At 52.1% G+C, this 26,221-nt stretch overlaps 3 protein-coding genes across 4 annotated transcripts; 1 reads left to right on the top strand and 2 right to left on the bottom strand.

Moving 5' to 3' along the window:
* Window positions 1-2,087: 2,087 nt before the first annotated feature.
* LOC128948154 (cilia- and flagella-associated protein 45-like) lies at window positions 2,088-6,714 on the bottom strand. 2 transcript variants are annotated; one of them, XM_054292755.1, is made up of 11 exons: window positions 6,602-6,714; window positions 6,261-6,388; window positions 5,799-5,940; window positions 5,272-5,442; window positions 4,968-5,146; window positions 4,709-4,838; window positions 4,323-4,469; window positions 3,820-3,933; window positions 3,427-3,620; window positions 3,049-3,273; window positions 2,088-2,297 (listed from the first exon to the last, which is right to left on the bottom strand). In XM_054292755.1, exons 1-11 carry the CDS (start codon window positions 6,710-6,712, stop codon window positions 2,219-2,221), a joined length of 1,620 nt encoding a protein of 539 aa, XP_054148730.1. In that variant the 5' UTR covers window positions 6,713-6,714; the 3' UTR covers window positions 2,088-2,218. The 2 variants fall into 2 exon arrangements, with proteins under 2 accessions (XP_054148730.1, XP_054148729.1); XM_054292754.1 differs by having other exon boundaries at window positions 6,261-6,714.
* Window positions 6,715-7,834: 1,120 nt separating this feature from the next.
* CCT3 (chaperonin containing TCP1 subunit 3) lies at window positions 7,835-17,023 on the top strand. The gene is made up of 14 exons (XM_054292806.1): window positions 7,835-7,913; window positions 10,279-10,340; window positions 10,850-10,900; window positions 10,980-11,042; window positions 11,627-11,723; window positions 12,076-12,193; window positions 12,378-12,564; window positions 13,000-13,149; window positions 13,577-13,709; window positions 14,177-14,258; window positions 14,374-14,554; window positions 15,052-15,297; window positions 15,890-16,021; window positions 16,690-17,023. Exons 1-14 carry the CDS (start codon window positions 7,883-7,885, stop codon window positions 16,792-16,794), a joined length of 1,638 nt encoding a protein of 545 aa, XP_054148781.1. The 5' UTR covers window positions 7,835-7,882; the 3' UTR covers window positions 16,795-17,023.
* A 2,318-nt stretch (window positions 17,024-19,341) lies between these two features.
* On the bottom strand, window positions 19,342-24,749 carry LOC128948140 (translocon-associated protein subunit beta). Its single transcript, XM_054292732.1, has 6 exons — window positions 24,687-24,749; window positions 22,408-22,562; window positions 21,661-21,759; window positions 21,176-21,284; window positions 20,555-20,632; window positions 19,342-19,871 (listed from the first exon to the last, which is right to left on the bottom strand). The coding sequence occupies exons 2-6, from the start codon at window positions 22,560-22,562 to the stop codon at window positions 19,761-19,763; spliced, it is 552 nt and encodes a 183-aa protein (XP_054148707.1). The 5' UTR covers window positions 24,687-24,749; the 3' UTR covers window positions 19,342-19,760.
* Window positions 24,750-26,221: the final 1,472 nt, after the last annotated feature.

The raw sequence follows: 26,221 nt of genomic DNA, 5'->3' as shown, positions 1-26,221 counted from the left end.
CTTCTGGGTCCATCCACAGGGGTCCCACTCTTGGGGGTGTCCCTGTCAGCGCAGCCACCAGGGGACAGATGGCACTTGGGGACCGCCTGGTGCTGAGCTGTGAGGTGGCCATAGGAACAGGTCCCCTGTCCTTCTCCTGGCACCAGGAGGGCTCAGGGGCACTGCTGGGCACTGGCCCCCACCTGGAGCTGCAACACGTTGGGGACAACGACAGCGGCCATTACTGGTGCCGGGTCAGTGACGGGGACAGGGTGGCCAAGAGTGACCCCCTGAATGTCACCATCCTGGGTGAGCGTGACCCTCGGGATGGGGATGACCCCACCCACAGCAACCCCATTCCACCTCACCAGGTGCCAGCCCTGTCCCTGTCCCCGCAGTGCCCGTGGCCAATGCCACCATCACCCTCAGTGCCCTGTCACACCAGGTACGTGCAGGTGACAACGTGACCCTGCGCTGCTCAGTGCAGGTGGGCTCAGCCCCTGTCACCTTCACCTGGCTGCACAATGGGCAGGAGGTGGCCCAGGGTCCCCTCCTGGAGCTCAGAGACATCGATGTGGGACATTCAGGCACCTACCAGTGCATGGCCACCAACCAGCTGGGACAGGACGGGCACCGCGTGTTCCGGGCACTCAGCCCTGAGCTGGCACTGGAGGTGACACCTGGCTCACCCTGGGTCACAGGTGGGGTCACACAGGGTTGCTGGGGTGTTCAGGGACCCTGCAGTTCAGGGTGACCCCAATGTGTCCCCTCTGTCCCCAGCCATGGCTGTGAATGTCGGCAGGACCCTCCTGTTCCTGCTCCTGCTCCTGGCTGTCATCGGGGGCTGTCACTGGTGGCACCACCGGGGTGGGTGACATAGGAGCTGGACGAGGTCCTACAGGAACTGGGGGGAAGCCCCACACACTGGGGGGGCAATTGGAGCATCACCCAAAGCCCCTGAGCTGGAGGAAGCTGAGCCCCCAGTGACCTTTGCTTGGGGTGCTCACAGGTTTGGGGGCATTTTGGAGGGTCCTGGGCTGTCCCAGGAAGGGCATTGAGGAATATTGGGGTGTCACTGGGATCTCCTGGGGGCTTTTAGGGAGGTGTTGGAGAGCTGTGCAGGGATGTTTAGAGCTCTTCAGGGATCCTGAAGCAGTTTGGAGGCTTCCCTGCATTCCATTCTTGGGGTTCCTTGAGGCTTGAGGGGTGCTCAGGGGTTCAGGGTTCCTGGGGAGGGGTTTGGAGTACCTGGGTGCCTCAGGTGTTCTCGGGCTCCACGGGGGTCGTTTTGGGTGCAGGGGCCTGGGAGTCCAGTAGAAATCAGTGTCTGGTGGGGGCTCAGGGCTCCAGTGAGCATTTAAAGGTCCCAGGTGGGATTGGGGCCCAGGGGACCCCATGATCACCCCATCCTCTTTTTCTTGCAGCTCTCAGGAAGTCCCAGGACAGGTGAGTGGGGAGTTCCAGCCATGACTCTGCCTGACTCCCTCCCCAGACACCCCTCAGACCCCCCCTTATCTCCACAGGGCCCCCCAGAACCCCCTTATCCCCTGCAGGTGGCGGAGGGGCTGGACATGAGGGGGCAGGGGGTGAGTATGGGGGATGGGTGGGGACATGGACATGTCACCCATGGGTGTCACCCCAAGCCAGGTGTCTCTTACTGTCCCCCCCAAGGACCCCCAGGTGACCCACACAGAGCTGCCAGGACCACATGGGCGACTGCAGGACACCAGTGACATCCATGGGAACGTGCTGTGACACAGAGGGACACTGGAAGTCCCCATCCCATGGCTCCCATGGTGGCCCATCCTGCCTGGGGTGATGACCACAAGTCAGGGGGGGCTGCACAGGGCACCCAGCGCTCCCCTTTCCCCCTCCCAGTGCTCCCAGTACACCCATGGCTTCCCTGGCTCCTCCCAGTGCCAGAGGACACAGGACCCACTTCCTTCTAATTTGGTCCAAAATGCAGCTTTTTGGTTAAACTGGCAGAGATGGTGTTTGTTCAGCTTTGTCGGGCTTTAGGAATGGGATTCTCCAGTTCTGGGCTGCCACTAAAACCAGGGGCTGCTTCCCCTTTCCCTCCCCATGGAGGCACAAAGATCCCAAAGGGCTGAGAGAAGAACAATTTCCTGAAACAGCAACCAGAGAACAAAACCAACAGCAACAAGGTTCAGAGTCCAAAGGGTCACACAAGGAACGATTTCCTGGCAAAGCCCCCAATAAGTTCCTGCTGGGGCTGGGTCTAGGAGGGGGCTCTGCTGGCTCGGCTCCGGGCCCTGCGCTCCACCTGGGCAAAATATTTGTCAGGAATTCCAGTGGCTCTGCAGAGGAAAGAATCCATCAGGCTGTAGTATATGGTAGAGATAATTCATGCTATTAATGTATAAAATATTGTAAAATCCAAGCTATGTCTTTTGACCACCCCAGCTGGCAGCAGAGTCTTATTTTCATTCAATTAGTTCCCGGACTACGTAAAGAAAATATCGAGTTTGTTAACATAAAATGGAACCTTCCTGGGCCATAGTCACTGACTTTCCTGGAATGTCTGGGCTACTCAAGAATGATCTGCACCTTGAAGATAGTATCTACTACCAGCACCTCCCTGTTACTTGTGAATGTGGAGTGCTCTGACAACATCTAGACACCTGGAACCAGACTTTTGTCTAACCCTGCACATGTATAGCCCCGATTCTGCATGTGAAGGGACACAAAAGAACATTTGGTCATCTCTGCCTCAGGTGGAATAAACTGTATAAGAGCTCGCTTCGCGTGAACAGGGGAGACTCTGCCACCCAGAGGTCAGATCTGTGTTCACCCAGCACCAAACCCCAGCTCGACATTGCCTTGGCTGTGGTGTTTTTTTTCCCCGATCGAAATTCTGCTTCGCTGACAATTTAATAAATCATTGCTGTATTTTCTTTTCAATTTGGCTCTCGATTTGATCATTTATAACAAGGCTCCTGATGGATCTGGGACCGTGGCCCCACAGGATGGTCCCGTTTGCTGAGGATGCAGAAGGAGCTGGGTGGTCCAGCTGGGACACCAGGAAGGAGCCCTGAAAGCAGCACTGACCTGAACTTCAGCAGCTTCTGCTGTCTGAAATGAGCGAGGCGCTGGCTGTGCTGCTGGATCTCCTGCTGCAGCCGCCGGCCCTCCTCAATGCCGGCCGCCCGCTCCCGCTGCCGCTGCTGCTGCAGCTCCTGGATCTGCCGCCGGAGATCTTCAGCATGGGCGCGCTGCCGGAGCTCCCTCTGCTCCTGCTCCAGCTGCTCCCGCTCCAGCTGCTCCTGATGGGCCCTGTGGGAGAGCCGGGCTGGCTCAGGGACCCTGCCACAGCCCCTCACACCTGGCACAGCACCTGGGCTAGCACTGGAGCTCCTAGAGCCACCAGCTGGAACTGGGAGCCCCCTGGCCACCACCTCAGCCATCCCTCAGTCCCATGTGCCTCACCTGAGCACCCTCTGGAATTCCCGGCGGTCCTGCTGCACCTGCATGGCCAGGTACTGCTCCTTCTGGGCCACCTGCTCCAGCCGGTCCTGCTTCAGCTGCTGCTCCAGCTCGGCCTTCTTCCGCGCCTTCTCCAGCTCCCGCCGCCGCCATTCCCGGTCTGCGACCTCTTGGCTCCTCTTGGCCCTCAGAGCATCCTGCCCAAATAGGGGACAGTGCTGAGCTTCCCTCAGGGGCACCTTTGGAAGCCCTTGGCCTTTGGCTCTGCTCCATGACATGTCCTGGTTCCAGGGGCTGGTCCTGCAGACCCCCCACATCCAGGGGTGCTGCCCCTTCACCAGTCTGGGGACAGGGAAGGTGGCAGGGGAGCACATCACCTGTCCCTGGGCCACTCACCTGGTCTGCCTGCCAGGCCTGGGCCCGCTCCTGTGTGGCCCTGAGTCGGGCCAGCTCCTTCTCCTTCTCCAGGCGCAGTTGGTGCTGCTCTGCCTCCAAGGCGGCCTCACGCTCCTACAGGGGTCAGAGCCCCAGGGTGGGACAGAGGCCCAGGGTGTGAGACAGAGCCCCAGGGTGTGGGACAGAGCCCTGGGGTGGGACAGAGCTCCAAGATGGGACAGAGCCCCAGGATGGGACAGAGCCCCATGGTGTGGGACAGAGCCCCATGGTGTGGGACAGAGCCCCAGGGCGGGACAGAGCCCTGGGGTGGGACAGAGCTCCAAGATGGGACAGAGCCCCAGGATGGGACAGAGCCCCATGGTGTGGGACAGAGCCCCATGGTGTGGGACAGAGCCCCAGGGCGGGACAGAGCCCTGGGATAGGACAGAGCCCGAGAGTGGGACAGAGCCCCAGGACAGCTCCTGCAGCCCCTGCCCACCCCACCAGGAGCCCACTGCTCTTACAGCCTTCTGCCGCTGCTGCTCCAGCACCCGCTCATCCTCCAACCTCTCCTGCTCCCGCTGTTGATCCTTCAGCCTCTGGCTCTCCATGTTGAAACGTTTAATATCAGCATGGATTTGCTTTTGTCGCTCTTGTTTTTGCTCCCAGGCCTGGAAATGCCATGCAGGGTTGGAGACCACCAAGCTGAGTGCTCCCTCCTCCTCCTCCTCCTCACCCAGGGCAGGGAGGCTTTGGGCCACCTCCCTGGGATTTCACAACATTCCCAAGGGACCAGAGCTCTGATCCTGCTGGCTGCTGTCCCCACTCCCTGAGTGTGGCTGATCCAGCTCTGCCAATCCATTTCCAGCCAGGTGGAAACCTCCCTGCACCCCCTGTTCCCTGCTCCCACCTTCCGATCCTCCCTTTTCATCCGCTCCAGTCGCTCCAGCTGCCTCTGGCCCTCCTGGTACAGCTCCTCAGCCCTCAACGCCCTCTCCTCTGCATTCTGCTCCATCTGTTTCACAATGTCCTGCCGGGCTCTGGGAGTATGAGAAGGGTTTCCTGTGGCTCCATCCTGCTCCCCATTGTGGGAACACTGGCTTGGAAAGGGTTGGCGTGGTTGGAATGGGCCAGATGCCTCCATGGGGAAGAGGGAGCCTCCTGCTCACCTCATCAGCTCCTGCTTCCTCTGGCGCTCCAGCTCCTCCTGGACCTCCATACCCTTCTCCCGCTCCATTTCCATCATCTTGTCCAGGCGCTTCTCCTCCTCCGCCAGTTCCTTGAGGATCATCTGCTTCTCCAGGACTTGCTTGTCCCGGATCATGTTGCACTTGGCACTGAGGAACAGCTGAGGGGACAAGAGGTGTCTGTGGACACAGGGAGCAGGGAGGGCCAGGAGAGGAAGAGCCTGGGAGCACAAGGAGCAGGGGAGACTCAGCAATGCCAGGTGATAGAGGGGAGTGCCGGCCCTACCGCGTTCAGTTCCCGCACGCCTTCCTCCTCCTCCAGCTTCATCCTTGTCACTCGCTGCAGCAGCTTCTGCTTCTCCTGCTGCAGCTCCTCATCCACATCTCTCCCATGGTCCCTCTCATCCTCCAGCTCTGCCTTTCTCTGCTCCTCGATCTGGGCCCTTTTCAGGGCTTCCTGTGGGTACAGAGAGCCCTGCCCAATCCTGGGCACCTTCCCGAGGGCTCGCAGGGGTCACACTTCAGGTGCTGCGTTCCCGACACTGAGCAGGGATATGTCGGGCTCCTGGGGCCCTGGCACAGCCATGGGCACCCCTCCCCACACCTCTGGGCAGACACCCCGTGCCCTTGGAAGGCTGGCAGTGCTGGGCACAATTTCAGGGATGCTGCCCAGCTCTCAGAGGAGCCCTGAGCCCTGCAGCCTCCCCTGTGCCCCAAAACATTAGGGACAAAAGGGACTCCCTTGTTGAAGCCACCACCCCTAGAGCCTGCCGGGGAGGGGGAAAAGGGGGAAGCAGGAAGTGAAATGCCTACGAAAGCAGCGTCCTGTCTGACTCTCAGCGTCTTCAGCCTGTCCCAACGCTCCACCTCAGTCAGGGCTCGAGCTGATTCCTTAAGTTTCTCATATTCCTTTTCCCCAATGATGAGACACGGTTGGGGCTTCTCCTGGGGAATGCTGGGGAGCACAGGGAGTGAGCTTAGTGGCACGGAGACCCCAACAGGTCCTTGTGCTCCCTGAACTGCCCACTCAGTCAACAAACCAGGCCAGATCAATATGGGAAGTGCTGGGGAAGCCATGGGGACCCGGTTCTCTTGTTTTGGGGCGAGGCAGGAAGGGAAAGTGTGGTGAAAGTGGCACCAGGCTGGGATGCAGGGGGCAGGATCCCCGGGGGAGGTCAGAGTACACTGCCAATCCCTGCTCCCCGGAGATTTTGAGATGCTGCACTGACACCTGCTGGGCCCCAAAAACCCCTCAGGGCTGGGGCACAGCCTTACATGAGCTCTCGGATCAGGTCCTTGGTGATCACTTGGATGGTCTTGAGCTTGGGCTTGAAGGAGAGCAGCTCTCGAGAATGTTTTGGCACATCCTTAGAGATCACCACAGGGTCGCTGGAGCCCGTCACCTGCAGAATAGAAAAGTTTGAGGGATCCGAACCCCTCCCCTCTCCTGGCGCTCCCCGGACACCGAAGGATCCCAGCGGGAGCTCTGGGCCCTCTGCCGGGATCGGCCGCGGGGTGTCGGGGGCACGTCCGGAGGGGACAGAGGGGCCGGGGGTCAGCGGGAGGAGCTGGACATCCTGCGGGGTGTGGGGGTCTGGGGAGCCATCGGGACGGACGGACTGAAATCCCGGCGGTGAAAGCTGGAGACGGCGGGCGAGGAGGGACCTCCGGGACGAGCCCCGGGCACGGAGGGACCGGGATCCTGTGCCGGCAGTCACGGCTGCCATCGCGCGGGGCTGTCGGTGGTATTTTTCCTGTTGTCCTGGAGCCGACCGCCACAATGTGGTGGAACCGACGGCTGGGATGTGTTTGAACAGACGGTGACAGCGTGTCCAAAGCCACTGCTGTCGCGATGTGTCGGGACGGACTGTTGCCATGGCAACGCCCCAACAGTACGCAGGGCGTGACGAGCAGGGGTGGGGAATTGGGGGTGGTGCTTCAGGCGGGGGGCGGGGCTTATGCTGAAATAGGCGGGGCTTGGCAGAGCTGTGTGGCCCCCCCCCTCCCTGGGGAACGTCGGAGAGTCACCAGTGACGGCCCCGCCCCTCCCCATAAGCCCCACCCCTTATCTTTGCCCAGCCCTCTCAAGCCCCGCCCCAGCTCAGTTCTGCCCCTCCACTCCAGCCCCGCCCCTCTCACTGCCCCGCCCAGTCCCTCCTGACACCGCCCAAACCACGCCCCCACTTGTGGCCCCGCCCCTCCACGCGGCCATGGGGTCTCTGCACCCCCAGTCAGGGGTCCCCCCCTTGTAACCCATCAGGAGCCCCCTGCCCCCCCCCAGCCCCAAATCATGACTATCTAACCCTGGAAAGAAAAGGATCCATTTATTGGGGCGGAGGGGGTGGGCGCAGCGGCACCGCACCCACCCAGCCAAATAATATTAATAAAAATTACTTTGGTCCTGACAAAACTGGGGCCGGGGGACACCCGGCTGGTCCACGGCGGGGGTTAAGGCAGGCACAGCCCCGGAGGGGCTTAGAGGATCCGGCGGTCCCGGGCGCGGCCGGCGCGGTCGGACAGGCGGGGCCGCCTCACCCTCCGTCCTTCCGCTAGGCTCCTGCAGGGCGGGCTGGGCGAGACCACCCTGCTGAGCGAGGGGGGCTCACTCAGCTCTGCCTCTACGAGTCGAGCTCGCCCGTGACATCTCGGACCCGCTGCCTTCCGCATGCAACGGGGAGGCAGCAGCGAAACGTCCACTCCGCGCCCAGCCCCGCGGGACCCGCCGCTTCTCCTCCGGGGCTGTGCAGGGTTCCGTTCCTCCCCTCCGCAAGGCATTGGGTGCGGCGGCCTCTCCGCCCCCTGCATTCAGCGTCACTTCCCAGCCGAGCGCGCCATTGACGGCGGCGGCGGGGGGGGTGGTGTGGCGGCTCCGCGAGGCTCCAGAAGGTTCCGCCGCGATGATGGGCCCGCGCCCCGTCCTGGTTCTCAGTAAGTTCCGATCGGTTTGTCGTGCGCAGAGAGCGCTGGTTATTAGTGCACCTCATAGCTACGGTGGTGAAGGGGTAGTGGAGGTTATTTGATGCTGGGTTTATTAGGATAGTGATTCGTATGATGCCGTAGCCTCCGAGCTTTAGGAGAGGGGCAGCTAGTAGCATGGAGCCGGCAATGGGGGCTTCTCCGTGGGCTTTCGGGAGTCATAGGTGTAAACCGTATAGAGGGGCTTTAACTATGAAGGCTAGGAGTAGGGCTAGGCTTGCGACTAGGCTTGACCAAGAGGTTTAATGCGCGATGTGAGAGTTTAAATATTGGGAACTGTAATGCACCGATTTGGTTGTGTAGGTGGAGGATGGCAATTAGCAACGGGAGTTAGCTGGCGTGCTTGTAGAATAGAAGGTAAATGCCGGCGTTTAGACGCTCTAACAATGGAGCGGGCCCGGCCCGCACTGCCGGGCGGAGGGCGCGGGGATGGCCGGTCCGGACCCCCGCCCCGCTGTGCCGCCATGTTGCGGCTCCTCATGGCCGGGCTCCCTTTCACGGCCCGTTCCGGCCGGGCCCGCCTGTCCTGCCGGGGATCCAGCTCTTGGGTCTCCGTAGCTGCTGGAGCGGGCCTAGAGGAGGCCACGGAGAGGCTCCAAGGGCTGCAGCCCCCTCCGGGAATCGCTGCCGCTCGGCGTGGCCCGAGCTCCCCCTGGCAGCTCCCTGCCCACAGCCGCTGGGATCCTGTGCCGGCAGGAGCAGGATCCCGGAGCCCCGCTGCCCTCGGGACATTTTCTGGCAGCGTTCCGTGCTCTCGGCTGTCCTCGCATCTTTCTTAGCACGTTGCTTTGTGTTGCCCCGTCTGAACCCCATGTGAACCCCAATTCTTGAGAGCTGCTGGAGCGGGTCTAGAGGAGGCCACAGAGATGCTCCAAGGGCTGCAGCCCCTCCGGGAATCACTGCCGTCCCCGGCGTGGCCCGAGCTCCCCCTCACTGCTCCCTGCCCGGAGCCCGCTGCCCTCAGACCTTTTCTGGCAGCGTTCCGTGCTTCCCACTGTCCTCACATCTTTCTCAGCACGTTGCTTTATCCTGCCCGATATGAACTCCATGTGAACCCCTGTTCTTGGGGAGTCAGTCCAGAGGAGGCCACAGAGATGATCCAGGGGCTGCAGCCCCTCTGCTCTGGACACCGGCTGGGAGAGCTGGGGGTGTTGAGCCTGCAGAAGTAAAAGCTCCAGGGAGACCTCAGAGCCTAAGAGGCTCCGAGGGGGCTGGAAAGGGACTTGGGGCAAGGGCATGTAGTGATAGGATAGGAGGGGATGGTTTCTCACTGCCAGAGGGCAGGGTTTCGTGGGACAGTGGGAAGAAATTCTTCCTTGTGACAGTGGTAGGGCCTTGGCACACATTGCTCAGAGAAGATGTGGCTTCCCCATGCCTGGAAATGTCCAAGGCCAGGTTGGACAGAGCTTGGAGCTTTATTCTAGTAGGCGTCCCTGCCCATGAAAGGGTTTTGGAATGAGATAGTCTTTAAGGTCCACTCCAGCCCAAACCATTCTGTTATTCTCTCACCACCCACCAACATAAGGTATTCCCAGAGTTTTGGTTTTTTTTCTGTTTGGGTATCTCGTTCTCTACTGCATCCATTCTGTTCTCTGTTAACCCAATAGGCAGCAATAGGCAGACTGTCGTAGCCCACCACTCCTTTTCTGAGACTGCTTGCCTGAGACCACCGCCCCTTTTCTATAAGCCTGCTTGCCTGAGATGTGGTGCTGCTCTTGCTGCTGTTTCCTTTTGTTCTGTCTTACACCTCCCTGTGCTCATGCATCTGCTCCTGAATAAATCTGGGTGTGCTTGGGTCAGGCTTGCAATAGCAGAAAAGCATCCCTGAGCCCAAATATGCCTCAGGGCTGAGTTTGTTGATAGCTGCTCTCCAGCTGCGGTTGTGAACTCCATCTGCTGCTCACCCTCATGTGCCAAAGTAACATTGATGGATTAACTTTAGATCACTCAGTTCTGCTTACTGTACATGAACCTCTGTAACTTTTCTTGACTGAGCACTGTTGTACAACAGCAGCTCCTCAGCTTTGTGAGAGCTGGCAGATCCTAGTGAGTCACTGCAGTTTGATTTTCTGGGGTAATAGGTCCTGTTTGGGGGTTGCAAAGCTTTGTCTCAGGATGCTAACAGGGAGTTCTGTTATAATAGGGAATGTTGGTTTTCACTGACAGTTTTCTATCAATGTAATTCTCATCATGACTGCAGTATTTGTATTGTAAACTCTGAATTTCAATCTGGTCACATGTTGAATGTGTGACTGAGAGGTGACTGCATCCTTGATGTTTTGTACTTGATTAATATTATTTTTTCTGTGTTCTTTAGGTCAGAATACAAAACGTGAGTCTGGAAGAAAAGTCCAGACAGGAAACATCACTGCTGCAAAGGTACCAAATTCTCAGGCTGTGTGTGTATTCATATATTTCAGAGGGAAAACTGAATGTGGAACATATTTTCTCTATTTGATATGAATGTAGAGTAGAAGAAGAAGCAACATAGAAAATAATTTTCTATGTTAGCAGAAGATTTCTGTATTACTATTACATAAAAATTCTGTATCTAAACCAAAATATCTGCATTGTTCATGTAATGGGTTACCCTGTAAATAACCATGGAGGGATTTAGCCAACCAAACCCCTTTTCTCTGCAAAGTCTGAAAGTCTCTCAGTTTTGACATCTGACTGAGATAATAATTTAGAGTGGTTCCAGTGTCTTGATAATCCCCATATTCTCATTTCCATACAGTTCTTAACCTGCATCTCAACAACTCAATCAACTCCACAGCAGAGTTGTTGGATGACTTCAGTTTTGCAGGGGCTGCTGATTTCACTGTGGGGTTTTTTTAGACTTTTTGATGCCCTCCTGTATTTTACCTCATTTCGTTGATTCCTCCCAGACTATTGCTGACATTATCCGAACATGTTTGGGACCGAGAGCAATGATGAAGGTAAGAATTTGTGCTGCAGCTGATTAGAAGTGACACACATGTGGGACAAAGCAGTCAAGTGTTGGTTCTCTTGTTGCAGATGCTTTTGGACCCCATGGGTGGAATTGTGATGACCAATGATGGCAATGCTATTCTTAGAGAAGTAAGTTTCTCCTAAAGGATTTTCTTGCTTAACATTAAGTCAGTGTGTGCCTGAATTTTGGGTGACAGTGGAACTGTGTGATCTCCCCACCTGTCCTGAGAGCCAGCAAGTGCTAACCAGCTGCTCCAGGAAAGGTTCTCATTGGGGAGAAATGAAATATCCAGCAAGTATTCTTGCTCTGCAGAAATGTAGATTTGATCCTAGAGTGGGAAGTTTTCATGGAGTATTTACAAGACTGATGCAAATTCTTTGGTAATTTGAGCTATTATCAACTGCATTGAAACCTTTTGAGTCTCAGTTGTGATGTTCACAATGCCACATGAGGAGAGCTAGAAATCATTATTGTGTGTCTGTTAAAAGAACATCCTAAAAACTGAAATGCCTGAAAAACAGTGAAGAGACACAATCCTGTCAAATGCAAGGGCTTGGTTTTGGTCTCGAAAAGGAAGAAAAAGCCTTGCTGTTGTTGGACAGAATGCCTTTGATTGTATTAAAGGTGTGGTATTAGTTCCATTGAGTGACATGAGCCATTTCTGCTTTAATATTCTGAGACAAATCCATGCCCCATCCTTGCTCCTGCCTAGATTCAAGTCCAGCATCCAGCTGCAAAATCGATGATAGAGATCAGCCGCACTCAGGATGAAGAAGTTGGAGATGGGACCACATCTGTCATTATTCTTGGTAAGGAGACAGACTCAAACACTTTAATAAAGACTAAAGTTCACCATTTTTGTAAGCAGAGCCCATGATGAGACACATCCTAATTATTTACTAATCTTGAAATGGAGAGGGGTTTTTACTGTGCAAGAGCATGCTAGGTTGATGACACTCAAAGGTGATCAGCTCCACACTTTGGAAAGTTGTTCTTTCCCCATGATAACCACAGTTAAGTGTTAAGAAAGGTATTGGTGATGTTAAAGCTCTCTCTGTGGATAGAAGAGATATTTTTTTCTGGTGCTCTCCTTTCTTGACGGTTGATTGTCCTACTAACTTGGAGAATTTTGATTTATTTTATTTTTTTTTTTTTTTTTAGCTGGAGAGATGCTCTCTGTTGCTGAACACTTTCTTGAGCAGCAGATGCACCCAACTGTGATCATCTGGGCTTATCGTAAGGCTCTGGATGACATGATCAGTATTCTGAAGAAAATTGGGTAAGTATGGGCTGGTGGAAGTTAGACAGGAGGGATGTGAACTTCCTGTACTGCTTTGAGCTGCTCCTTCAGGCATTTGTGCCAGTCAAACACAACTTAGCAAAACTGAAGAGGGAGTCAGAAGGGTGAGATTGTTACTTGGAATTAACACTCAGTTTGCTCTTTGGTTTTTCCTTTATCTCAGAACTCCAGTGGATGTGAACAATAAAGAGATGATGCTTAAAATAATTAAGAGTGCAATAAACACCAAGGCAATAAATCGCTGGTCTGACTTGGCCTGCAGCATTGCTCTTGATGCTGTTAAGACTGTGGAGTTTGAAGAAAATGGCAGAAAAGAAATTGATATTAAAAAATATGCAAAAGTAGAAAAGGTGAGTTTGCCCTGAACTGTTTCTTATCCTCGTGCTCCTTTCTTGTTCTAGACTAGTTTATTGTAGGGTGTGTTGGGAAGAATTTTGTGTTACTTCTCTGCAGTCTGCAGATATAATCCTTGAAGACATTTCAGTCAGTGTTGTCAGCCATGCTCATTTACAATGCCAACAGGGGCTGCTATTTCAACTCTTTTAAAAAGAGTACCTGTCAAAAATAAAATTTCAGTTGGATTTGGAAGATGGAAAATGAAACATGTTGTCAGAGAGTAGAATGTTTAAAAATTCTTAAGTTCTTTCGTGGCTTCCCACTTAAAATCTAAATCAGTGTGTGCTTAAAATTAAACTTGTACAGTGATCTGGATGCACTGGGGTTACTTGGGAGATGTTTTTGTAGACTAAACAGACTCACCAGATTTTCTGCCTTGTGTCTGTCAGATCCCAGGTGGGTTTAGTGAAGACTCCTGTGTTTTGCGTGGAATTATGGTGAATAAAGACGTGACCCATCCCAGAATGCGTCGCCTTATTAAGAATCCGCGCATCGTACTTCTGGATTGCTCACTGGAGTACAAGAAAGGAGAGAGCCAGGTAAGAGACATCTGCAGGTCTTGATTTAGGATGAGTTAAACAAACAAATGCAGATGGATTTTTAAAACTGCAGGTGGGGAAAGGCTTTCTGTGCTCTACCTTTCAGAGGTCTGTTGAATGTGGGGGCTAATTCTGCTGTGGGCTCTAGAAAAATAGGAGTGAGGCTACAGCATTTTGACTCATTGAAGCAGCTACAGTGATTTGTGTATCTAAGTGCTGGTCAAGAGCAAAAGAAATATTTCTGAGCTTGAACTGAGGTTAATGCTCAACTGGCACAGTGTCATAATTTATTTGATCAGTGGTTTTCATCCCTGACTCTTTACCTGGTTGTACTGGAGGAGTTGAGCTGCTTGAAGCTGGGGAAGGTGTGTCTAATACTGTGAAGGTTGGAATGAACACCTCAGCTGTTTACACCTCTTTTGTACAGACTGACATTGAAATTACTCGGGAGGAAGACTTTGCCCGAATCCTGCAGATGGAGGAAGAGTACATTCAGCAGATGTGTGAGGATCTGATAAGAGTCAAGCCAGATCTGGTCATCACAGAAAAAGGAGTTTCTGGTAATGGCATACGTGACCCTTTGTGTTGAATTCATCTCAGTGAGGTTCACTGTGTTAAATGCACTGCTCAGGAACTTAGAAAAAACCCAACCAAAACTAAAAACAAAACCACAGCAACAAACTAATACAACTCCTCCCAAACCTGGTGTACACCAGCAGATAGACCATTGAAGTTCATCCTTGATGTTGCTTTGTGGAAGTAGCCTCCTACAATAATATTTTGCTTTTCCAGCATTTGGGAAGGATACCAAAATACAAGTGAAGCTGAGTCTTGACCCCTAGAGAGCTGTGCTACCATTTTGCCTTGCAGCCTGGTTTAAAAAGCTACATTTGGGTGCTTTTCTCCTGTATAACCCTTTTTGCTTCAAAGACTGGAATTAAAATAGCTGAGTTGATAACTGATAAACAGATTAAATTTGACATGATATTGCTGGTTCATTACTGAAATTCCACAAACCTGGTTTCAGACCTGGCCCAGCACTACCTGATGAGAGCCAACATCACCGCCATCCGCAGGGTGAGGAAGACTGACAACAACCGGATTGCCAGGTGGGTGTTGGCTCCTGTCTGGAGCCCATTCCCACTGTGCCTGACACGGAATTGTTGTGCTCTCACTCTCTCAGCTCTGATTTTGAGTGTCTGATGCTGTGCTTTGCTGTGCCAGGGCCTGTGGGGCTCGCATTGTCAGTCGCACCGATGAGCTCCGGGAGGAGGATGTGGGAACCGGTGCCAGGCTCTTTGAAGTGAAAAAAATAGGAGATGAGTATTTTGCTTTCATCACTGATTGCAAAGATCCTAAAGCTTGCACCATCATCCTGAGGGGAGCCAGCAAGGAAATCCTAGCGGTGAGTGAGTGCATGGGCTGCTTCACCTCCTGTGCCAGCCACCTTCGTGGTGAGTCGTGGCCAGCAGACTGTGGGCTGGGCTTTCAGCTGGTGTGGTGCTGCAGGTAATAATGAGAAGGGCAGTGGCGTGAGGAAGGGTGTGGAGCACAAGGAGGAGTTGGGGGGGCTCAGCAAGCTCCCTGCTCAGTACTACCTCACAGAAGGGTCTAGCCCACTGGGTGTCAGGCTCTTCACCCTAGAAACAAGTTACAGGGTAAGAGGTTTAGACTGGATATTAGGGGAAATTTCCTCATGGAAAGTGTGGTCAGACCCTGGCACAGGCTACCCAGGGCAGTAGTGGAGTCACCATCCCTGGATGGATTTAGCAAATGTATGGATGTGGCACCTTGGGACTTGGGTTAGTGGCAGCCTTGGCAGTGCTGGGGGGAATATTTGGACTTCATTATGTTAGAGAGCTTTCCAACCTCAAAAATGTTGTGATTGTGTCCCTGTTGCAGGAGGTGGAGCGCAACCTGCAGGACGCCATGCAGGTGTGCCGCAACGTGCTCATGGATCCTCAACTGGTGCCTGGTGGGGGAGCCACTGAGATGGCCGTGGCCCATGCACTGACAGAGAAGTCCAAGGGCATGACAGGAGTGGAGCAGTGGCCCTACCGTGCAGTGGCCCAGGCCCTGGAGGTCATTCCCCGCACGCTGATCCAGAACTGTGGCGCCAGTACAATCCGTGTTCTGACTTCACTCAGGGTAAGGAATGTGCCACCAGGAGAGACTCAGCCCTTTTCTGCTTCACCAGCTCCACCTGGGATCAGGCACCGTTCAGAACAGTGCCCTTGTTGTGCTATCAGTAACATGTTCTTGTATAAACTCCAAAAGCAAGAATGTTCTCATGACCTGTTACAGTTTCCTCAGGCCGTAGTTGTGGTGGGATTCACTGGGGTCCCAAGACCAGGGAAGAGATGAGAATCTTGACTCCATGTTTCAGAAGGCTGATTTATTATTTTATTATATATATTACATTAAAACTATACTAAAAGAATAGAAGAAAGGATTTCATCAGAAGGCTTGAAAGGAAAAGTAATGGAATGATAATAAAATCCTGTGGCTGTAATTGGCCATTAATTAAAAACAACCACATGAGACCAATCTCAGATCCACCTGTTGCATTCCACAGCAGCAGATAATCATTGTTTACCTTTCATTTCTAAGGTCTCTCAGCTTCTCAGGAGAAAAAATCCTAATGAAAGGATTTTTCATAAAACATGTCTGTGACATGTAGTCAGTTTGAGACTCCAGAGGGGAAATTGCCATCTCACCCACCCTGTCCTTCTGCTTCCAGGCCAAGCACACTCAGGAAGGCAGCCAGACATGGGGGGTGAATGGGGAGACTGGAGCCCTGGTTGACATGAAGGAGCTGGGGATCTGGGAGCCCTTGGCTGTCAAACTTCAGACCTACAAAACAGCTGTGGAGGTAAGGAGAGGTGGAAACTTGAGTCTCTGTGGGTATCATCTGGGACAGGAGGACATCCTTCCCCACATGCTGGGGTGTTTGGGTGGGCATCACACCCTCAGTGCAGGGCATGCTGGTGTGTCTGAACTCATTGCTGGAGGTGGGATAGGGAGCCCAGCCTCAGGCTTTCCCAGGGCTCTTGATCCTGCAGCTGAATTTCATCATATTTCATCCCACCTTTTCCTGTAAACAGTGCAGAGTGCTCTCACTGCTTCCAGTGCCAGACAGAGCTGTGCCTGAGCAATCCTGTGCCAGCAACATGCTGGAATCAGCAGTGGTTGTTGGAGCTTTGTCCCTCTGGCTGGCTGGGGCTGCCATGTCTCAGCTGCCCTTCTCACTACAGATCCTGCCATTACCTTGCTGGTGTTGGATCAAAGGCTGTTCCTCTAGGGATACTGTGTCCCTTCTGTATCAGTCAACAAGAATAAAAAGGGTGTCCTTGTTTCCATGGTGGTGGGAGAGCAGCCCCTTGCTGCTCCCACGAGCCTGTGAGACACCTTCCCCTTTCCTGTGCTGAAAGAGCCATTTCAGCCCAGGCTGATGATTGTGTGGTGTGAAAGCTGGGCAGGTTGGGTTTTGTTTTTTGTGATGAGCTCTAAATGAGCTCTGGGTTTGGGGTTTCTCTGCAGACTGCAGTCCTCCTCCTCCGTATTGACGACATCGTTTCGGGGCACAAAAAGAAGGGTGACAACCAAAGCAAGCAGTCTGCAGCACCAGAGACAGCCCAGGAGTGAGAGGTTGAGTCTTCCCAGGGGAGAACCAACTGCCTTGACCTTGGCATGGAGAGCAGCTCAATGCAGTGGCCTCAAGGCTGAGCCTGGAAAAGTTTGTTTAAAGTCCAGGAGGGATGGAAAACACCCTGGGCATGGGGAAAAGGCAGTGACAACACTGCACTGCTTGTGGGGTGAGGGTTACTGACTGAAAATTGTCTTCACCTCAAAATAAATATGTTGTTTCAGGCTGTTTCTGTCTTCAATCCTTGTGCTGGGATGGGCTGGGCAGGGGGTCCATGCCAAGCCTGGGAGTTTCAGCCAGACCAAGGGCAGGTGCTGCACCTGCATTGGGGCACCCCAAAACACAGGCTGGGGAGGATGGATGGAGAGCAGCCCTGGGAAGGGTCTGGGGGGTTGGATTGACAAGAAGCTCAGCACGCCGTGGCAACGGGCACTGAGAGCTCTGAAAGCCAAAACTGTCCTGGGCTCATCTCCAACAGCGTGGCCAGCGTGTGAGGGGGAGATTTCTGCCCCTCTGCTCTGTTCCCTCTGGAGACACCCCCTTGTTAGAGCTGCCTCCAGCTCCGGGGTAGGGCCAGAGAATGAGATACTGGGAAGGAACTCCTCCCTGTGAAGATGGTGAGGCACTGACACAGGCTGAGAGAAGCTGGGGCTGCCCTATTCCTGGCAGTGTTTAAGGCCTGCTTGGGAGAAGACTTAGAGCAACCTGGTCTAGCAGAAGGGGGTTGGACCTGGACAGTCTTTAAAGTCCCTTCCAAACAAAAGCAATCTGTTACCCTGTTAATCCATAATCACTTTACTCTGATTCTACAAGAGGAAGAGGCCATCCCCCGTTGTGAGCCTGGCTGAAGAGATTTACTGTCACTGCCCTCTGCAGATAACCTGGCTTTGAGAGCACAGTGGTGCAAGCAGCGTGTCACAGGGAGATTTTATGATGATGCTTTATTCCCTTATCTCAGCTTTATGCCCAGAAAACCAATGCTGCAGCTTTAAGATGGAGCCAGAGGTGGAGTGGGGAGCCCTGGGCTCCTGGGCGGGCTCTGTTCAAGCTCCTCTCTGGGTGCTCCGGGCGGACAGGGACTACAATGTTCCTTTTGTTGCTTGGCGGTTTTTGCTGCTAAAGTGAAGCAAAAGGGTTTTTTCCCTTCCCGTCCCCTGCCTGCAGGCTGTACTGGGAATCCTCTCGGCGCTTTGTTATTTTTCTCTGAGCTATTCCCGCTTGCTTTTTTCTTTTTCGGCCGCTCGGGGGAGCCGGCGGGACCGGGACCGCCCCGAACCCGAGGCCTCGGAGTAGCTCAACCGACACAAGAAAGGAAATTAAAATTGAATCTTCAGCCGCTGCAAGAAGACCCTCGCCAGAAATCCAACAGGTTCCAGCTCCAGCTTCTATGAACACTTTTCTGCTCTGTCCTCATAGACAAAAAGGGCAGACACGACCTCTGCCTCCCAGCCACACGGCAAGGTGGGGTGTAAGTTTCAAAGTGTTTTTCCCTTTTTTCCCCTTGTATTTTTTTGTTGTAGTTTCTGTTTTTTCTGTTAATAAATACGGGTCTTTTCACTTTCATCCCCTGGTATCCATTTCTCTCACTGGCAGAAGAAAGAGGAATTCCTGAAGCCCTCTCTCTTTTGACAAAAACAATCATTTTAAAGCATATTTCTCCTAGAATTTTCTCCAGACCAAGACACAAGGTTTGGGCCAGGCTGGGCAAGCCCAGGAGGTTCAGTGAGGCCAGAGGCAGGGGCAATGCACACTGTCATGGTGTTCCCTTTATATTATTACAAAATCCTCAAAACCTCCACACACCAAACTGTGTGCAGAACAAAAAAGAAAACCAAGAACACAATCCTCTGCTCAACAAAACACATCATGGCCACCCAGAGAACACCAAAAACCTCCCTCAGTGCTCCTTTTGGGCAAAGCAGCAGCTGTGACCTCCCCTGTCAAATCAGGTCTGTGGTGTCACCAGAGCCATCTTGGTCCCACAGGGTGGCAGCACCTGCAGGCGACTCTGAGATATGATACTGCTATAGATACATATTATAATATTGGCTTTTTGCAAATATTTAAATGGATGCTATATGTGTAATGTTAAAGTAACTTTGTTATAAAGATGAAGTTTTAATTTCTGTTGTTAATTAAGCGTAGACATAGTCGTGAAATAGCTGATATAAGGATGCTTGTGTTAAAATGCCTGCTAGGATGGGATAACATCCAATGAACACAGGATGAGGACACCTGTACAGATCTGCCAACTATCAGCGCTCACTGTCTGAAGAAAATATGGACCAAGGCCCAAAAAACCTGGAAGTGATAAAGGAGCCAAAACTACAGCCAAGAAACAGGCATGCTCTAAAAAGGCAGACCCAAGGAGGAGCCATGTGAAACGGTTTCTGGAATATGTAAACTAGTTTATGGATATGCATAAGGGTCTATGAATATGCTGATGTAATGGAAAATGTATTTAAGGGGTTTCCCCAAAGATGACAGGGTGCTCTTGGCTCAGTGTCAAGATGCACCCAGCCATAATAACCTTTACTCTATAGTCCTTATTTCCTATTGTCCTTTATTAAAAGTTTTAAATTTTCACAGAACAGGGAAGGTGTTTCAGAAAGCTGCAGCAGGCAGAGGGGAGCTGGAGGCCGCACAGGGGGCAGAGCCCCACAGACAGGCCCCTCTGGGCACCAACACAGTGCACTGCTCAGATTGCTGCAGCTGCACACGAGAGAGGGGCTGGACAAGGCAGTTTGGGACTTCTGCTTGTTCTGTTTGCTTGTTTCTCCATTAGAACACAGAGGACACCTCACAGCTGCTGCTGCAGCCACCGAATCCTTTGCCCAGAGGGCTGAAGCACCACGCAGGCAGCACCTGGCAGGGGATGGATCCCGACCCAGCTGCTGTTCTTGGGGGTTCGGGGGTGTCCTGTCCCGAGCTCTGGGCTGCTGCTGCTGCTGGCATTGGGCTCTGCTCAGTTCTTTTTGCTCTTGGGGGTGTCATACTTCCTCTTGCTCGAGTACCAGAGCAGCAGAGGGATCCCGATGGAGGGCAGGGTCATCACGCCAAACGCCGCCCAGTCCAGCTAGAGGGAGAAATTGTTAAAGGAAAAGTCAAAACAATCCAGGTCAGGGCAGTCTTAGAGCAATGAGGTCAGAGGAGGGGAGGCAGGAGAGACCTCACACTGTCTGCAGCTTCCTCACATGGGGAAGCAGAGGGGCAGGTGCTGACCACTGCCCTCAGTGACCATGACAGGACCCAAGGGAGCACCCACAGCTGTGTCAGGACAGGCAGCATTAAAGGCTGGATATTCAGAAAAGGCTTTTTCTCCCACAGGATGCTCTCCCAGGCACTGCAAGAGGCTCCCCAGGAAAGTGGTCACAGCACCGAGCTTGACACGAGCTCAAGGAGTTTGGATAGGGCTGACAGGCACATGGTTGGGATTCCTGGGGTTGTCTCTGCAGGGCCAGGAGTTGGACTCCACAATCCTTGTGGGTCCCTTCCAGCCCAGGAGTTTCTAAGATTCTGCTCTCAGATTTTCTGCCTCAAATGCCACAGTGCAACTCCTTCACACAGGGAGCTGGGATGGAAACTCAGCCGCTTCTGTGACAGTTCTCTGGAGAACTGACAGGAACCAACTCCAGCTCCCTCTGGAGCTCTCCAGGTGACTGCAGGCCAAGCCACACACCCCATGTGCAAGCAGGAAGCCACCACACTGGGCTGCAGCTGCCTGCTGCACTTTTCCATTGTCCATGGAAAGGTACTCACAAAGTGAGGGGAGAACCTCCTGTCAAAGTCACGCTGAGCCAGGATTCCTCCCTGCCCAGGAGCACTGGTGAAGCCAACCTGGAAAAGGCACGGAAAAGACTTTGCCACCTTTCCTGCTCACTCCAGAACTGGGCAGGCTGAGAGCAACACAGACATGCATCACCTCGACCATGCAGCTCTGGGAGCACGGTCAGGTGTGTCTGCAGGTGCCACAGACACGTTTTATGAAAAATCCTTTCCTTAGGATTTTCCTCCTGAAAAGCTGGGAGGCCTCAGGAACAAAATGTAAACAATGGTTATCTGCTGCTGCGGAATGCAACAGGTGGATCTGAGTTTGGTCTCACATGGTTGTTTCTAATTAATGGCCAATCACAGCCCAGCTGGCTCAGACTCTCTGTCCAAGACACAAGCCTTTGTTATTGATTCCTTCATTTTCTATTCTTAGCTAGCTTTCTGATGAAATCCTTCCTTCTATTCTTTTAGTATAGTTTTAATATAATATATATCATAAAATAATAAATCAGCCTTCTGAAACATGGAGTCAGATCCTCATCTCTTCCCTCATCCTCAGACCCCTGTGAACACCACCACATGCAGGGATCCCACAAATCAGGCACTTACCACCACCTGGGCACCCTCCTGTGCCAGGTACGTGATGGTGGCAGAGGTGAAGTTGAAGTACCCAGCCTTGAGAGGCCGCAGAACCACGGTGTGGGACACGTTGCTGGCTCTGGGAGTTGGATGTTAAGGAACACTGCTGTATTTCAGGAAGAAAAGGGAGGAGATGGGGAAGAGCAAGCAGGAGCCAGGTGAACAAGTCAGTGCTGCTGACAGATCTGAGTGCTCGTGGTCACAGACAGCCAGAGCCAGCCACGGCTGACCCAGCTGCTCCTCCACAGGCACAGGAACCACCCCAGGACCTGCTCCTGTCTGCAAGGAACTTTGTTTCTACACTGCACCATCCAGAAGAGGAAAAGTTTGGATCTGGCACCCTGTCCAGGCTCTGGAAGGAATTTCAGGGACAGCAGATGAAGACAGGATGAAGCTGCAGGATGCTCAGGGGCAAGAGAGAGAGCTGGGAGAAATTTCCAAACATGAAAAGATACGGAGCAATCCTGTCCCACTTGACGTTGAGCATGCCAGAGACGATGCCAAAATCTTCTGGGGGGAAGGAATCATCCGACAGCTCCACGTCCAGGGCAGCACTGAACACAACAAAGAGAGGGATGAGACAGGAACCTTAAGCTTTGCCATCTGCTCATAGGCTCTGCAGCAAAGTGCACTGACACTTTCATCTTGACCAAATGGAAGAATTGGTTTTTCAGAGATAAAATGTCACCAGTAGAAGGTGAGGAGGAGAGTTGAGGTAACGTACAGGGAGACTGCAGAGGGAGGAAGGCAAAGCTGAGAGAAACAAACACAAGGACAGGAAAACCACCATTTTTTCCACAACACAATTTGGCAGTTTGCTGAACTTCAGATATCATCCCATGGATACACATGCTGGCCTAAATAACAACCAAATCCCACATATAAAATTACAGGATCTCATTAATGTTGTATCAATTCAACATTACAGCACCATATATTCTTCTGTTAGCAGTACTGCACTCAGTATACATTATTCTTAAAAAAAAAATCTAAAAAACCAAAATCTCAAAGCCCTTTAATAGTGTTCTGCATTTGTTCATTCAGCTTTTCATTCTGGAATGAAGCTTTTTACCAGCATGGTGGAAGTTCTGTTTTATCTTTGTCAGGTCCTGAGTTAATCCTGATAGCAAAAAGGAATTTTCAGAAAGCCAAGAAAGGGAGCTGCATGCGTGGGGAACACAGTGTCACAGGACAGGGCTTACCTGGAGCCAACATTGTAGATGTTGTACTGCAAAGTCAAGTCCTTGCCCTCCACTGCATATCTGTTTAACAGGGATTTGGAGGCCAGGAGCCTGGCACCATCCTCACAGTGAGCCACAGACACCAGAGCAAACACGGCAAGGAGAGGGAGCTTCATCTAGAAACACAAAGAAATGGAAGTGATCATCTGAAATCTCTGAACTTGCCTGTGAGGATGTAAGAATTGGCACAGCAGTGTCCCAAATCTGCAGCCATGGAAGAAAAGCTCATGATCTTCTCCCCTTTCAAAGCCCTGGCCAGTACAATTCCCTTTTAGAGAATCATGGAACTTCCTGAGTTGAAAGGGACCCAAAAGGATCACCAAGTCCAAGCCCTGGCCCTGCACACCTCAATAATGGGCAAAGCTTTCACATCATTAAGCCTCTTCTAGAAACTTCCAGAGCAAAAGCTTTGGTAATTAACAACTTCATCAGTTTTAGCAACTGATGGTTAATTGCCCTTGCAAAGCCTGGCAACTTTCCAGCGCTGTTTTAGACAACAGGTTTAGTCCTTAGAAAGCACATTATTACTATTATTACTATTATATTAAGATAATAAAGAAGAAGGAAGGAAGGAGAAGAAAGGAAGGAGAAGAAAGGAAGGAGAAGAAAGGAAGGAGAAGAAAGGGAGGGAGAAAGGGAGGGAGAAAGGGAGGGAGAAAGGGAGAAATCAAGAAAGGGAGAAGAAAGGGAGAAAGGGAGAGAGAGAGAGAAAGAGAGAGAGAGAGAGAGAGAAAGAGAGAGAGAAAGAGAGAGAGAAAGAGAGAGAGAAAGAGAGAGAGAAAGAGAGAGGGAAAGAGAGGGAAAGAGAGGGAAAGAGAGGGAAAGAGAGGGAAAGAGAGAGAGAGAGAGAGAAAGAGAGAGAAAGAGAGAGAGAGAAAGAGAGAGAAAGAGAGAGAAAGAGAGAGAAAGAGAGAGAAAGAGAGAAAAGAGAGAAAAGAGAGAGAGAAAGAGAGAGAGAGAGAGAGAAAGAGAGAGAGAAAGAGAGAGAGAAAGAGAGAGAGAAAGAGAGAGAGAAAGAGAGAATTCCAACATTATTCTTCCCCATTTCCAGCCACTGAGAACCACCAACTCCCTCCAGTGGCGTTTATGATCCTCTGCACAAGTCCCTGCTTCAGGCCACGCGTTCTGACTGATCCAAACCCAGCGCTGAGAGGACCAGGGGACAACAGGAACGCCACAGATGTGACCAGTGAGGGCACTTGATGGTGTTAAATGCAAAAACTGCTTCAATGTCAGGGCCTCTGCCCTCCACAGTCACAGGGAGGTGGTTGGGGTTGGACAGGACTGTAAAGAAAATGCAATTCCATCCCCTGTCATGGGCAAGGACAGTTTCCACTAGCCCAGGCTGCTCCAAGCCCCATCCAACCCGGCCTTCCAGGGATGGGGCAGCCTCAGCTTCTCTGGACAACCTGTGCCAGGTCCTCACCTCCCTCACAGGCACCAATTTCTTCCCAATATCCCATCTAACCCTGCCCTCTGGCAGTGGGAAGCCTTGTTTTGTCACTCCAGGCCCTTGTCAAAGTCCCTCCCCAGCTCTCTTGGAGCCCCTTTAGGTCCTGGAAGGGGCTCTGAGGTCTCCCTGGAGCCTTCTCTAAGCTGAGCACCAGCTCTCCCAGCCTGTGCCCAGAGCAGAGGAGCTCCAGAGCCCTCAGATCATCTCTGTGGCCTCCCCTGGGCTCACTGCAGCAGCTCCTTGTCCTCCCTGTGCTGGAGGCAGCTCTGCAGGGCAGGGTCTCAGCAGAGCAGAGGGGCAGAATCCCCCCCTCACACGCTGCTGGGGATGAGCCCAGGACAGTGTTGGCTTTCTGGGCTCCCAGTGCACGTTGCCATAGCGTGCTGAGCTTCTTGTCAGTGTCCCATGCCCCCACATCCTTCCCAGGGCTGCTCTCCATCCATTCTCCCCCAGTCTGTTTGTGTTTTGCGGTGCCCCAGTGGAGGTGCAGCACCTGCCCTTGGCCTCGCTGAACCTCCCGGGCTTGGAAGCCCCTTCCTTCCCCCCAGCCGTGCCCTGCTGCAGCTCAGGCTGCTCCTGCCCCCTCACGAATCCCACAGGGGCTCAAGGACCCTCCCAACAGGGAACCACCCGCTTTCACCCGCGCTGCCCGCGGAACACCGCGGCTCTGACGCTCCAGCCGGTCCTTCCTGGCCCCTCAGAGCCGATCCTCTCCTACAGACCCGTCCCGAGGGCCGAGGACACGGACTCCAGCGACCCCGAGCCTCCCGTCCTTCCCGCCCCTCACCGTCTCCGCCGCCGCCAACGCCGCAAAGACGAGTCAGCGCCACCGAGGCGGAAATGACGCACCAACGGCGACTCAGGACAGCGCTATGCCCCCTGGGAAATGGAGTCCTGTGCGCATGCAGGAACTCCGCGCCTGCGCAGAGCGCGCTTCCTGCTCTGCCCATTGCCTACGGTGGCGGAAGTAGGGGCGGGCGCTGCTTTTAGTTATAGATGGGACTTGTAGTTGGTGCTTTTAGTTATAGATGGGACTTTTCGTTATGGTCAGTGCTTTTAGTTATAGTTGGTACTTTTAGTTATAGTTGGTGTTTTTAGTTATAGTTGGGACTTTTAGTTATTGTTGGTGCTTTTAGTTATAGTTGGTACTTTTAGTTGTAGTTGGTGCTTTTAGTTGTAGTTGGGGCTTTTAGTTATAGTTGGCTTTTAGTTATAGTTGGGATTTTTAGTTATTGTTGGTGCTTTTAGTTATAGTTGGGACTTTTAGTTGTAGTTGGTGCTTTTAGTTATAGTTGGGATTTTTAGTTATTGTTGGTGCTTTTAGTTATTGTTGGTACTTTTAGTTGTAGTTGGTGCTTTTAGTTGTAGTTGGTGCTTTTAGTTATAGTTTGGACTTTTGGTTATAGTTGGTGCTTTTATTTTAGTTATTGTTGGTGCTTTTAGTTATAGTTGGTACTTTTAGTTGTAGTTGGTGCTTTTAGTTGTAGTTGGGGCTTTTAGTTATAGTTGGCTTTTAGTTATAGTTGGGATTTTTAGTTATTGTTGGTGCTTTTAGTTATAGTTGGGACTTTTAGTTGTAGTTGGTGCTTTTAGTTATAGTTGGGATTTTTAGTTATTGTTGGTGCTTTTAGTTATTGTTGGTACTTTTAGTTGTAGTTGGTGCTTTTAGTTGTAGTTGGTGCTTTTAGTTGTAGTTGGTGCTTTTAGTTATAGTTTGGACTTTTGGTTATAGTTGGTGCTTTTATTTTAGTTATTGTTGGGGCTTTTAGTTATAGTTGGGGCTTCTAGTTATAGTTGGTGCTTTTAGTTATAGTTGGGACTTTTAGTTATAGTTGGTGCTTTTAGTTATTGTTGGTGCTTTTAGTTATAGTTGGTGCTTTTCGTTATGGTTGAGACTTTTAGTTATTGTTGGGACTTTTAGTTGCTGCTGCCCCATCCAGACTAGATCCTGTAATTAGAGCATGAGCCATCCCCATCTCCTGCAGGAAACGAAAACCTTCTGTGAAATACAAAGCTGTGTTTGGTGTCAGGTACAAACAGGCGACGTGTGTATTTGTGATTGCGAAATGTGTGGACACTGACAATGGGACAGTTGCGAATTTTAATAATAACTGAGGAAAATAAAGCATGGAAAAAGGCCTCTGAACCTATCTGTTTTTACAATTAACCTTGGTTGATTTAGGAGCATTGGAATTAAAGCGTTAAAGATGTTGCTCTTTGCTTGTAGTTAATCCTTACAGAGTTCTGCAATAATAAACTTTTGAAGTATAATTTTAGAATATTGCTTGTATCCTTGAAACTATAGCTTTGGAATATAGATAA

The sequence above is a fragment of the Melozone crissalis genome, unplaced genomic scaffold, assembly GCF_028551555.1.
Source record: "Melozone crissalis strain CALT ecotype California unplaced genomic scaffold, PUWL_Pcris_2 ptg000114l_1, whole genome shotgun sequence".
Classification (NCBI taxonomy): domain Eukaryota; kingdom Metazoa; phylum Chordata; class Aves; order Passeriformes; family Passerellidae; genus Melozone; species Melozone crissalis.
This window is presented reverse-complemented; position numbering and strand designations above follow the sequence as displayed.

Excerpts from the sequence above, each read along its gene's own strand:
- LOC128948154 (XM_054292754.1), bottom strand. The coding sequence starts at position 6,712 with ATGGCAGCCGTGACTGCCGGCACAGGATCCCGGTCCCTCCGTGCCCGG. Across the intron at positions 4,470-4,708 it reads TGAAAAGGGAGGATCGGAAG|GCCTGGGAGCAAAAACAAGA; the intron begins GTGGGAGCAGGG and ends TGGCATTTCCAG. Across the intron at positions 3,621-3,819 it reads AGGCCTGGCAGGCAGACCAG|GATGCTCTGAGGGCCAAGAG; the intron begins GTGAGTGGCCCA and ends CTATTTGGGCAG.
- CCT3 (XM_054292806.1), top strand. The coding sequence starts at position 7,883 with ATGATGGGCCCGCGCCCCGTCCTGGTTCTCA. Across the intron at positions 11,043-11,626 it reads GCAATGCTATTCTTAGAGAA|ATTCAAGTCCAGCATCCAGC; the intron begins GTAAGTTTCTCC and ends GCTCCTGCCTAG. Across the intron at positions 13,150-13,576 it reads ACAAGAAAGGAGAGAGCCAG|ACTGACATTGAAATTACTCG; the intron begins GTAAGAGACATC and ends TCTTTTGTACAG.
- LOC128948140 (XM_054292732.1), bottom strand. The coding sequence starts at position 22,562 with ATGAAGCTCCCTCTCCTTGCCGTGTTTGCTCTGGTGTCTGTGGCTCAC. Across the intron at positions 21,760-22,407 it reads ATCTACAATGTTGGCTCCAG|TGCTGCCCTGGACGTGGAGC; the intron begins GTAAGCCCTGTC and ends TGTTGTGTTCAG. Across the intron at positions 19,872-20,554 it reads GGAGGTTCTCCCCTCACTTT|CTGGACTGGGCGGCGTTTGG; the intron begins GTGAGTACCTTT and ends TTCTCCCTCTAG.